Source organism: Salmo trutta, chromosome 8, assembly GCF_901001165.1.
Source record: "Salmo trutta chromosome 8, fSalTru1.1, whole genome shotgun sequence".
NCBI lineage: Eukaryota > Metazoa > Chordata > Actinopteri > Salmoniformes > Salmonidae > Salmo > Salmo trutta.
Window position 1 is genome coordinate 43,307,588 of NC_042964.1, and position 13,167 is coordinate 43,320,754.

At 40.5% G+C, this 13,167-nt stretch overlaps 1 protein-coding gene across 2 annotated transcripts; it reads right to left on the reverse strand.

Annotated features, from left to right (window-relative positions):
• Window positions 1-4,416: 4,416 nt before the first annotated feature.
• Window positions 4,417-12,901, reverse strand: LOC115199022 (protein mono-ADP-ribosyltransferase PARP12). Of its 2 annotated transcripts, none has more exons than XM_029761520.1 (11): window positions 12,669-12,901; window positions 7,963-8,090; window positions 7,650-7,700; window positions 7,237-7,363; window positions 6,975-7,140; window positions 6,727-6,826; window positions 6,419-6,512; window positions 6,167-6,239; window positions 5,912-6,042; window positions 5,674-5,819; window positions 4,417-5,340 (listed from the first exon to the last, which is right to left on the reverse strand). In XM_029761520.1, exons 2-11 carry the CDS (start codon window positions 8,087-8,089, stop codon window positions 4,730-4,732), a joined length of 1,626 nt encoding a protein of 541 aa, XP_029617380.1. In that variant the 5' UTR covers window position 8,090; window positions 12,669-12,901; the 3' UTR covers window positions 4,417-4,729. The 2 variants fall into 2 exon arrangements, with proteins under 2 accessions (XP_029617380.1, XP_029617379.1); XM_029761519.1 differs by lacking the exon at window positions 12,669-12,901 and adding an exon at window positions 8,992-9,159.
• Window positions 12,902-13,167: the final 266 nt, after the last annotated feature.

Here is a 13,167-nt window from a genome sequence, read left to right on the forward strand (position 1 = left end):
AACCGTTTCCCCGAACTCCGTTCTCCATGACAAAATTGGATTTTAGACACCTCTCACCTTCTTTACCATTACACTCATTCCCTATTCGTTTCCCCCCCCCCCCCTAGGATGCTCTGGATCGGCGTGTTCCAGTTCCCGCCAATATCCAGCAACTTGAAGAGGAGTGGGACAACATTCCACAGACCAACGCACCACTGACCGGAGGACGCAGATACGCAGCAGCCTGATCAACTCTATGTGAAGGAGATGTGTTGCGCTGCATGAGGCAAATGGTGGTCACACCAGATACTGACTGGTTTTCTGATCCATGCTCCAATCTTTAAAAAAAGAATATCTGTAAAGATCTCCTCAATTCAAGGTAAGGTTTCTCGCTTGTATGATCTAAATAGTAGTATTTGGTTTTATGATGATACCATTTATCTTTTCATATTTGTGCAAATGGATGTGTTGACACTTGATCCCTTTTAAAATGCTTTCTAAAAAAGAAATTGCAACAATTTAATGGATATCAATCAACAAGGAGGTAAGATAATATGTTAAAGGCTAGATGCATTGGGCGCAGATGACTGAACTGCTCACTTATTTGTGTGTCTGCGCCTGTATCCACGATGGATACTACAGCTGGCTCGGGTCCATCTGGTCCCACCGTCCTTCGGTCCTTGATGGCTTTGCGAAACCACTTGAGGCAAAAGAATGCCCGGAACTCCCTGGGGCATGAGTATAGGACATTACAAGGCTGCTTCTGATCATTCTATGACAGCTGCCGAGAGCTATCGCTGTCGTAGTCCATGTGGGGTCGAACGACATTAGGAGGGCTACCTCGGAATTTATGTCCCTCTAACTGCCCTGAATGCCTCTTGATCCTACAACTATTGTATGCAGTAATCATGTGCCTATGAACCAGAGTTATACTGATAGCACTGAGGCGGGGTGCCCTAGTAGGAAGTCCACTGTGTGCAGCTCACCCTGCACTAACATAAATAACATGAGCATGTCTACTTCTACTAAGTTTCCCAGTAAAGCAATAAAAACAATCAAGCATCCCAGAAAAGTTCTAAAATAGCCCACATTAATATATGTAGCATAAGAAACAAAGGTTCATGAAATCAATAACTTGCTAGTAACAGATGACATTCATATTCTGACTATCTCTGAAACTCACTTAGATACTACATTTGATGATAGAATGATAGCAATACATGGTTATAACATTTACAGAAAAGACAGAAATGCCAGTGGTGGAGGTATTGTTGTTTATATTCAGAACCACATTCCTGTAAATCTTAGAGAGGATCTCATGTTAAATATTGTTGAAGTAATATGGCTACAGGTTCATCTGCCTCATCTAAAGCTCATGTGGGAAAGCTTCTATAGACCACGAAGTGCTAACAGACAGTATCTGGATAATATGTGTGAAATGCTTGATCATGTATGTGACAGAGAGGTATATTTTCTGGATGATTTTAAATATTGACTGGCTTCATCAAGCTGCCCACTCAAGAAAAAGCTTCAAACAGTAATCAGTGCTTGCAACCCTGTTCAGGTTATCAGTCAATTTACCAAGGTAGTTACAAACAGCACAGGAATGAAATCATCAACATGTATTGATCAAATTTTTTATTTCACCAGTTAAGTTGACTGAGAACACATTCTCATTTACAGCAACAACCTGGGGAATAGTTTCAGGGGAGAGGAGGGGGATGAATGAGCCAATTGTAAGCTGGGGATGATTAGATGGCTGTGATGGTATGAGGGCCAGATTGGGAATTTAGCCAGGACACCGGGGTTAACACCCCTACTCTTAAGATAAGTGCAATGGGAACGTTAATGACCTCAGAGAGTCAGGACACCCGTTTAACATCCCATCCAAAAGACAGCACCCTACACAGAGCAGTCACTGCCCTGGGGCATTGGGATATTTTTTAGACCAGAGGAAAGAGTGCCTCCTACTGGCCCTCCAACACCACTTCCAGCAGCATCTGGTCTCCCATCCAGGGACTGACCAGGACCAACCCTGCTTAGCTTTAGAAGCAAGCCAGCAGTGGGATCTTTACTAACACGGCAGAAATTTGCTTTAAAGCAGTATCCAAATCCACCAGATGTAGTGATCACAATATAGTAGCCATATCTAGGAAAACCAAAGTTCCAAAGGCTGGGCCTAATATAGTGTATACGTTTTGTAGTGATTCCTATGTTGATGTGTAATGAGGAGCAACCAGACGCTGCACTTGACACATTTATGAAATTGCTTATTCCAGTTACTAATAAGCATGCACCCATTAATAACATTACTGTTAAGACATCAATCCCTGTGGCTTGATGAGGAATTGAAAAATTGTATGGTTGAGAGGGATGAGGAAAAAGGAATGGCAAATAAGTCTGGCTGCATAACCGATTGGGAAACCAACTGCAAATTGAGAAATCATGTAACTAAACTGAATAAAAAGAAGAAACTATACTATGAAACAAAGATAAATGATATAAAGAATGATAGTAAAAAGCTTTGGAGTGCCTTAAATTACATTTTGGGGAAAAAGGCAAACAGCTCCATCATTCATTAAATCAGATTCATCAAAAAACCCACTGATATTGCTAATTACTTTCATGATTTTGTCATAGGCAAGATAAGCAAATTTATGCTTGACATGCCAGCAACAAACGCTAACACTACACATTGTTGTGGAAATTCTTACACAGGGACACTTGAAGTCGATCTTAAATCAATCATTGTTTATAAAGTACCGTTCTGAAGTGAGCTCTAACGGGGCAGTCCCGTTAGTTCGCTTATATACAGACAAGTTATATTTGCATGATTTAGCTTATTCATCATTCATCATTAACGTTTGCTTCATTCATGTGATGACCAATAATGGGTCATGCATGTAACAGACCAATGCCTCACGAGGCTTCTTCTCTCTAAGCTGAGACTTTGAAACTAAGACATCTTTCATTCTCGTTCTCTAAACAAGGTTCTGGGCGTACTGCCAAATTGCAGGTACTGATAGTGAGGATTCGTTCAGTCAGCCACTTGCATGAACACAGAAATTGGTTTATAGAAAAGCACAAACAGAACACAGAAATTGGTTTATAGAAAAGCACAAACAGAACACAGAAATTGGTTATTAGAAAAGCACAAACATAGACATTTCCATAGTGCATAGTGGCCACATCCGTTCCCTCTGAGAGGGTCTTCTCAAAAATGGGACAAATAATTACTGAGAGAAGAAATCGCATCAGCCCCTCAAGTGAGGCAGCTTGCATTTCTGAATGCAAATCTCTCATAAAAGCAAAATATGGTCAGCATTGCTGTGTGCTGCTGGTTATAACATGGCAATAAAGAAGAGAGAGAAAAGATGGACCAGTTTAATGTTTTAAGTGGGATGCTGCAGTTTTGCAAATTGTTATTTATTTTTTCTTTGATATGCAATATTCTATTATGCTGTTCAGATTGTATTTGTTTTGAATGGTTAGATTTATATGCACTTTGTTTATATACATTCAAAAGTTATACTTTAAATGCAAATGTTTAATAGCATTCTTTTTCATAACAAACCAATGCATTTTTAAATAGATTGTGGTCAAGGTACAGTTTGATTTCATTTAATCATTTAATTAGAATTATTTTAACACCAATCATAGTCAAACTATCTCAAACTGTTAGACTTGAAAAAAATACAAAACATATTTTTTTTAAAGAGCCGTTTGGGAGTCAAAAGAATGGTGAGCTGAGCCGAACGAGCCGGATCACTGAAAAGAGCCGGAATGCCCATCACTAGAAATGATAGGCCAACGGCTGCATTGGCCATCTCCGAGTACTAGGCACTCATTTAGGCTATCTAGCCGCCAATGATCACGGTGTATCAATGTGTCCATAATATGGCAGAGGCTGGTGCTCTAGCATTAGTTGAATTTTAACTTTTATATTTGTATCAATTTAATTAATATTTTCATCATTAACCACTTGACAATGATTTTTAGAAATGAAAACATTCTTACTGAAATTAAACTGTTCCACGAAAATGCACATATGAAAATCACAACTGACACCCAGATCAGTAGAAATTGTAGGATAAATTGTATGCCTATGCTTCCCCAAACTTGACTCACATAATGCCTATGAAGTCTTTATAAAATAATTGCTTCCACCTTTCTATGGTCGGATTTTCAAGCAAAGGAAGACATTCATTTTGTATTTAACCTTTATTTAACTAGGCAAGTCAGTTAAGAACAAATTCTTATTTACAATGACAGCCTACCCGGGGCAAACCCGAACGACGCTGGGCCAATTGTGCACCGCCCTATGGGACTCCCAATCCCATCCGGATGTAATACAGCCTGGATTCGAACCAGGGACTGTAGTGACGCCTCTTGCACCGAAATGCAGTGCCTTAGACTGGCTCATAATATGGAGTAAAACATTCAGGTTTGAAACAATTAAGTATGTTCTCAAAATGCATACTGCCTCCAGCTCACATTGTAAAGTGGTGGGTGACCTGCTGATAGCCTGCCTACCGTTGTTCTTTCTCCAGGTTAATTTGGCCAGCAACAATTTTATTTTCCGGCTTTTCATTTTTTTACGGCCAAAAGCTGGCATTTATCGGCTAACAGAAACCCTGAACCTCAGAGGGATGGGACCAGAGCCATGGTCAGCCGTATCAACATCCCTGGAGCAATTTGGCTTAAGTGCCTTGCTAGAGGGCACCTACATACACAAAGGCCTGGTCAATCATCATTGAGAAAAATAAAAGTAGATGCCACATGGGCAACATAAAGTCCAGACTAAACACAAAAAACATCTATTAAACTCAGGGTCATCTGAATCTGAGCCATTGGGATTTTGCTGGGGAGTACTGTTCGGTTGGACAATGGGATTTGGCTGGGGAGTAGGGTTTGGTTGGACAATGGGATTTGGCTGGGGAGTACGGTTTGGTTGGACAACGGGATTTGGCTGGGGAGTAGGGTTTGGTTGGACAATGGGATTTTGCTGGGGAGTACGGTTTGGTTGGACAACGGGATTTGGCTGGGGAGTAGGGTTTGGTTGGACAACGGGATTTGGCTGAGTAGCACGGTTTGGTGGAGAAGCAGTATCACTGTACTCTATGAGGTATTCGGGGTAAACCTGATACTTTTCAAAAACTACAAACACTTTGGGGTCTTTGATGTTGTCCACACAGCTGTCATAGAAGATGGATCCTCCGGTTTCTTTAGGAGGTGGTCTCACATAGCTGGAGTTTCCCTCAGTGTAGTCTCCCACCAGCACACGACAAACAAACATGGACCTCAATCCTGACTGGCTGGTGTAGCTGTGTGAGTACTTAGCATCCCTGGCAAAGTAACTCCCTGAAAATAGGATTTATTGACCATGTTTAGCTCAGTGTTTACATGCATTCATTTATTAAATCTTAGCTGTAAAGTGCCTTTGTTCTTACTGACAGTAAGGGAAGGCAATTACAAGCCTTATTAAACTAGTTGCGACATTTTTCTATGTAAGAATATGTAATTGGCCATTTGATCAAAACATTTTAAATTATATTGTTTATCCATTGGGCATACCCTAATAGGCTATAATATTCACAGGCATGACAGCCTTTTCTTTTGCCAACACAACAGTTATTCATTTGGATTCATTGAAACATTTCATACACAAAGTACACTATTATACCGCCATCCAACCTTTTCCAAATGAAGTTCCATTTGTTCCACATAGCCTCCAGTCAAAGTTGTTTCTGCAAATGCTGTCAACATGTTTGGAGTCAGTTCCATGGAAAAGCTGCTTCTCATTGATGCTTGTCCCTGAGGATTCCATCTGATCTCTTTGCCTAAAAAGGAATATACTTGGGTCAATTAAGCCCCAACTAAAGAAAAAACGAAATACATTTGTTTTTGATAGAACTGTCTTTTAGAAACCTACAGCACGTAGAACTTCCATAGGATAGGGTTTTGCACTCTCTTAATGGTGTGTATGTTGAACCCCACTGTTGTTTTATCAAGAAGGGCCTTGATGTCTTTGTATTCCGTTGCTGAGTTTGGCAACATAACTCTCTGTGAAAACAGATTTACACTAAGACAAAGTCCTCATAAGCTCATTCATATTCAATGTTCTTTCAATGTAAGGTGAGGCTCCCAGTCAGTGAGTATTGACACAATGTTCAGTGTTTTGTATTACCTCAAAGCCAATGCCAGGCAACCGAGACTGGTCCCAGAAAGATGGCACAGAAGAAGTGGTGGTATTTGATGTGCTTAAGAAAGAAATGAGGGCATTCCGAGTGTCATCAACATGGTCCTCATCATACCACAAAGATAATACAAATCTAGAGACCCAATATCATACTCAGTGAACCAAAATCTAATTACATAATGTTGTATCCTTCCCCTAGAAAATCAATCATCAATTGAGATTGCTGTATTTCACTCTCACCCAGTAGCTCTCTGAACATCTATGGATGATTTGAACATCGGCCGTCTTCTTACCAGTCTTTGGGTGTGTGAGCTTGTATTTATCTGGATCATGACTAAAAATATATATTTCTCAGTTCAGAGACTAAAACGGGTATACAAAAATGGATGAGTAACCTACAGACACAACATGCAAGGTACTCCCAATCAACAATGAAATTTGACATGTTTCATTGTTCAATCTTTAGTGTTCTGTAAACCTGTTTTTTGACCAGTATTTTAACTGTACTGTACCTACACCATACTGAATCACATCTGATATCTGCCTACCTTCCAAATCGACTTCATAGGTGAATCTTCCAGCAGTAAACTCAATCACTGAGCCACGGGAGGGATCCATGTACTCCCTCTCTAGGTCCTCCACCACAGTCTTAGGAGACAGACACACACACACACACACACACACACACACACACACACACACACACACACACACACACACACACACACACTATAGACACTTTCTTATTTTCTTTGTGCCATATCAGAGGGAGAAATTAGGTATCATCACTACATACTGGTGACAAATATGGAGTCCAGACACCATCTTTTTCCTCCCAGTACCAGGCCCACTTGGTAGCAAAGACAGCATCTGGCTGGTCCAGGGAGGAAACCGTAGCAAGGCGGCGAACTTTGAGGTGCCCACGAGTCATGGTGATAAAGTTAACCGGTGGTATCCTGCAACTGTAGGACAAAGGAACATCTTCAATGCTTTTATTTCATTTTTACACATCGCCATTGTCTCACGGCATCCTAACAACACGTTGTGGACATACATACCTCTGGGTCTTTGCTGGGTTGCAGTAGTCCCTTTCAACGCCCTCATTGTCTGGGATACGTGACCAGCCACGTCCATTCTCCACCTCCCATTGGTATGGCATAGTAGAATGAACGCCCATGCACTTGGCTTAAATAGAAATCAATATCAGTTCAATAGATCTTGCTGATTAACTCTGGGAAATTAGAACATTGTGTTATTCAAAATACTGTAAAGATAATACACCAGTGCTATTGTAACTGAGTTGGATTGAAAACCTCACTCCATTGAATGCCTAACTTTTTGGTTGCGCAACATGCTAAGTTGTTGTCAAGAGGGCCATCACTTGTGTTTGCTAGACAGAGGATTTGAGATCACTAACCGGTAAGGACTTGTGAGAAAGTTAGCAATACTGTTAAGCAAGCAGTTACTGTACCTTGTTGAGAGCAGCGTCCAAAAATGAAGTCATGACAAATGTCTTTTTTTTCTGTGGAAAATGTAATATTTCACATTTCATTTCACATTAGGTTGCAAAGTAAGCTTGCAATTTATTTGAAGACCACATTAAACCAAAATGCAGCAATACAGTTAAATAAACAAAGCATGACATTTTAAACTTTTAACAGTTATGTGAGTGGCCAAAAACGTCAACATAAAGGTTTATGCAGTATTTCACAATAATAATGATTCTGTAAATCTGTGTATTGCATTACCTCATGTAAAAAATGTAATATTATTTAGATCATTACCAAAGTTGGGCACATTTGCTGAACCTTCCATGATTTTGAAAAATTGTAAACTCTGTTGGTAAATCTCAGCAAGTCCCAAGGACTTTTGGTCCACATCCTCCATCGCAGGATAAACACGTATAGACATACTGTGTATAAGAGAGACAAGCAGAAGAAGAACAACAACAACAGGCTTCACTCCTCCCGCAGCCGTTGCATAGGCCTATAATGCTGATAGGCTATAGCCTAATTTACTTTCACATTCCCACTGTAGCCTACTATTACAGGTTAGGGTAGCTTATTCATCTACACTCTTAAAAATAAAGGTTCCAGTTGGAATGTTATTCAGAGCGATGCCAAAACCTTAAATGGTATGGTTCTTTGAAGAACCGTACACAAATCAATATAAGGTTCTACAAAAAACATTTGATGGTTCTTTCCCGAACTGCATTGATAAATGCAATTGGGTGTTGTTTTAACGCTGTAGGGTGTTGAGCCTTATTTGCATATTTCCCAGTGTGCCTTCCAAGTGAATTTTAGAGTTACCAGTACCACTATGACTGTTTGCTAGTGACAGAGACATGGTTGTTACATTCATTCCTGTTCAGTCCTGTGACCTTCACCAAGTGAGATCCTAAGTGAATTTGATATTTTATTAATCAGTTCTGTTTAGATCCCCCCACATACAACTCTTTTAGCTCTGGAGCAGATGCTATTTTACTTCCTGAGGGGAAGCAAGTGGGAGAGGCTGAGGAGGGAGGTGGTTAAGAGGCCCAGGTCCAAGGGGGGGAAAGGCTTGCCTGACGTCTACTTGTTCCTGGGCAGCTGCTACACAGCATTACATCTCACTCTTGCCACCTCCCTGGTCAACAACAAGACCCAGACCCTCGCACGGTTCTGGCTGGGATCTTACCTCAGGACTAGGGCTGATCCCAGTTGACATGCAAGCCCCAGTCTCTTTCCTGCTCCCCACACACTATGTCCAAAAGTTTTTTAAACATTTTAAACTTGAAAAACAGGCAATCACAGTTTTAACTAAACACGGCTCACTTCTCTCTCTTGTGCAGGAGTGGGAACCAGTGTGTCCAGTGAGCGGGCTTGCTATAGGCGAGCCCACAACGGTTTGGTGCAACGTGGCCCATCCTGCTCTGCTGAATCGGCAGCGGGACCTGTCCTGGATGGTCGCCCATGAGATCCTCCCGGTCAGGGCTGTTATGCACTCCCGGGGCATGGCGAGGACATCCGCGTGCCCCCGACCAGGTTGCGGCCAAGATGAGTCGGTGAGGCACTTGCTCTGGGAGTGCAGAGCCGCCATGAACCTGTGGAAGGAAGCAGGCCCACTGATCTCCCCGTGTCTGCCAGCAGGGGAGGACCTAACGCCCCAGCTCGTGCTGTATGGGCTGGGCCGAAAGGCCTATTCCACCGAAGGCCTTCACCAAGCTCTGGCCCACCCTCACATGTCTGAAGGATGCACTGCGGTCTTCCCGCAACCTGCTGGTAGACCACCCCCAGGCTGTGGCCATGGTAGCCACGGAAGCCCTGGGGTGGTACAGAAGAAAGGGGGCCTCGACCCCAGGCGAAGGGTCCCCCACAACACCCAAGGTCCCGGTGGCCACTGCGCCAAGGGCGATGCGCCTAGGGGAGGGATCTGCTCTGGGCCCTGAAGGACAGGACGGTAATTGATTCGGAAGAGCAGGAGGAGGTGAGTTTGATAAGGACTCACCCTGTTCCTGTACAAAGGACTGAAGACAGCTTTTTAACATGTTTTCCATGTCTTAAAAATATTTTACCTTTGTTAAATAATTTGTGCACATTTTAAATGGCTTTTACAAGAAAATGTACTTTTACTGATGGTTGTTTTATTGTTTTAAATAAACAACTTGTACTTTTTAACAAATATAAATGTAATATTCAAATGCTGTTTTTTGCGCCTTTATTTTTTATGTGTAAAAATGATGTATAAATATATGAGCTGTTTTTAAAGGAAGGTTATAAATAAAAACTTTCCAAAACAAATGCAAATAACAATCATTAAAATACTATTATTTTGAAGGCCTCATTTAACCATAGTACAGTGGCCTGAAACAAATCACATCAGTCCTGCAAGTCACATTATGCTGGCTTTCAAAGTGATGTGTAATTCCTATTGGAATCCAGCCAGGTATATCCAACATTTTACATTTTTATTCACCCCTAACCTATATTCAGAATGAATGCCAGGGTTGGGAAGACTAAGTTATAAGACTACCTAACACTTCTAAACTGGAACAACCATTAACAGTTGCAAAAAGTCCAAGTAACAGATTGGATTAGCTAAGAAAAAAGTGTTATTTATAATTGGGGTAGCATAAGATTAATTAATCAATCAATTACATCCAAAAACATAGATATTGGAAAATAAAACAAAAAGTCTACCTGTAATAGAGCATGCTGGGAAATATTATGATTGGCCTGGTTTTGGTTCAAGTCTGGTTATTAACTTGGGTATGTGGGACGTGACCGTCCCACCTGCGGGACACACTATTCAACAGCCAGTGAAATAGCAGGGCGCCAAATTCAAAACGACAGAAAACTCATAATTCAAATTTCTCACACATACAAGTATTATACACCATTTTATAGATAAGACTCTCGTTAATCCAACCACATTGTCCGATTTCAAAAAGGCTTTACGGCGAAAGCAAAACATTAGATTATGTTAGGACAGCGCCTAAAAAATAAAAGCCACACAGCCATTTTCCAACCAAGGAGAGGCGACACAAAAACCAGAAATACAGCTAAAATTAAGCACTAACCTTTGATGATCTTCATCAGATGGCACTCATAGGACTTCATGTTACACAATACATGTATGTTTTGCTCGATAAAGTTCATATTTATATCCAAAAACCCCATTTTACATTGGCCCGTAATGTTCAGAAATGTTTTTCCTTCAAAAACTTCCGGTGAATGAGCACATCAATTTATAGAAATACTCATCATAAACGTTGCTAAAATATTAAACTGTTATTCAAAGAATTATAGATAAACATCTCCTTAATGCAACCGCTGTGACAGATTTCAAAAAAGCTTCACGGGGAAGCACACTTTGCAATAATCTGAGTACGGCGCTCAGAAAACAACAGCAGGCAATACAGATACCCGCCATTTTGGAGTCATCTAAAATCATAAATAGCATTATAAATATTCACTTACCTTTGATGATCCTCATCAGAATGCACTCCCAGGAATCCCAGGTCCACAATAAATGTTGTTTTGTTCGATAAAGTCCCTAATTTATGTCCAAATTCCTTCTTGATGTTCGCGTGTTCATTAAGCTACTCCAAATGTAGGAAGTGTGCCGAAAATTTCACGACGAAAAGTCAAAAAAATTATATTTACGTTCGTAGAAACATGTCAAACGATGTATAGCATCAATCTTTAGGGCCTTTTTAACATAAAACTTCAATAATATTCCAACCGGACGATTCCAATGTCTTGAAAAATGTAATGGAACACAGCTACCTCTCATGTGAACGCGCGCCAATGAACTCATGTCCTTTCCTGAGTCAACAACTTCCAACTTCCTTTGTTTGCTCTCTGTTCACCATAGAAGCCTCAAACACCTTTCTAAAGACTGTTGACATCTAGTGGAAGCCTTAGGAAGTGCAAAATGAACCCTAAGTCACTGTGTGTTAGATAGGCAATCACTTGAAAAAACTACAAGCCTCAGATTTCCCACTTCCTGGTTGGATTTTTCTCAGGTTTTTGCCTGCCATATGAGTTATGTTATACTCACAGACATCATTCAAACAGTTTTAGAAACTTCAGAGTGTTTTCTATCCAAATCTACTAATAATATGCATATCCTACATTCTGGGTCTGGGTAGCAGGCAGTTTACTACGGGCACACTTTTCATCCGGACGTCAAAATACTGCCTCCTACCCTAGAGAAGTTAACACCAACATGGGCGATATTTTACACCACTGGGTGTTAATTTAACTCTTTAGTGTTAATTTAACTCCTGAATCAACACTATAAATGTTAAACTGAAAAATTAAAACTATAGGTAATTAACTTCCAAACATTTCAAGTAAGTATGTTTTAGAATTCTGAAGAATCATGGATGCCACGTCAAGAACACCCCCACTTAACTCAAAAATGATTTATTGGGCAAGAGTTCTCCAATTAACCTTAAGAACTTAAGTGCACTTTGGACAGGCAAGATTGCACTACAGTGTAGGTAGGCTAGGTTGAGCTCCCCCGTCACTGTAGTGGTAGCATCCACTTGACCTACAGACTTAGAAATCACTTTGTTTTTCCTACCAACCACACCAACGTTTCAAGATTAGAAAATAGAGAAAAAAAATGTAATAATAAAATGGAACACTATTTATATTATACCGTTTGAATTAGTGGGTTGGAAAAATTACAAATTTAAGGTTTGAAACTAAAATTTAATTATTCAATTTGACTGTAGTATTAAATCATTGAACTGCCAAAATATATGCTGGCTATTAGTTACCTACAACTGTATGAGATCTGTGCACAGGTGTTAGCTTTGGCTATGTAAAGCTCATCTTTAGAGAGGGCATTGCCTGTACTTAAAGACTGGACTCTTATCCATTGTCAAATATTAGGTACTGTACCATAGACATCTTGATTCTATACAGAGAAAACAAAGTAAGTCAGCAACTACATCTGATTCAATAGGATCCTAAAAACAGGAAGAAGTGTGAATGCTTACCTCTTGTAGCGAGATACAGCCTCAAGCTTGCTCAGAGCCTATGACACTAAGAGGAATGCTGTGATATTCCTATAAGGAAATGGAAAATTGGCTTACCGTAACTTAAGCCAAAGAGTAATGCAAAGATGCCACTCTAAATGGTCAATGGACTTTGTCCTTTGATTTAGATAATAAGGAAATACATGCCTCACTCCTCTGACCCCTGACTGGTCTATAGTAATATAATATATGCCATTTAGCAGACGCTTTTATCCAAAACGTCTTAGTCTTGCTTGCATATATTTTAGGTATGGGTGGCCCGGGAATCAAACCCACAATCCTGGAGTTGCAAACGCCATGCTCTACCAACTGAGACAATTATTTTTAAATTCTCTGTTAAGTCAACAAATATGAATCTCTATGGATGACATACAGTATTGGCTAAGGTGTTGAACTGACAGTCACAGGGACCGGGATCGAATCTTGGTCGGTACCCCCTGAATTAACTACATTGGGTGTC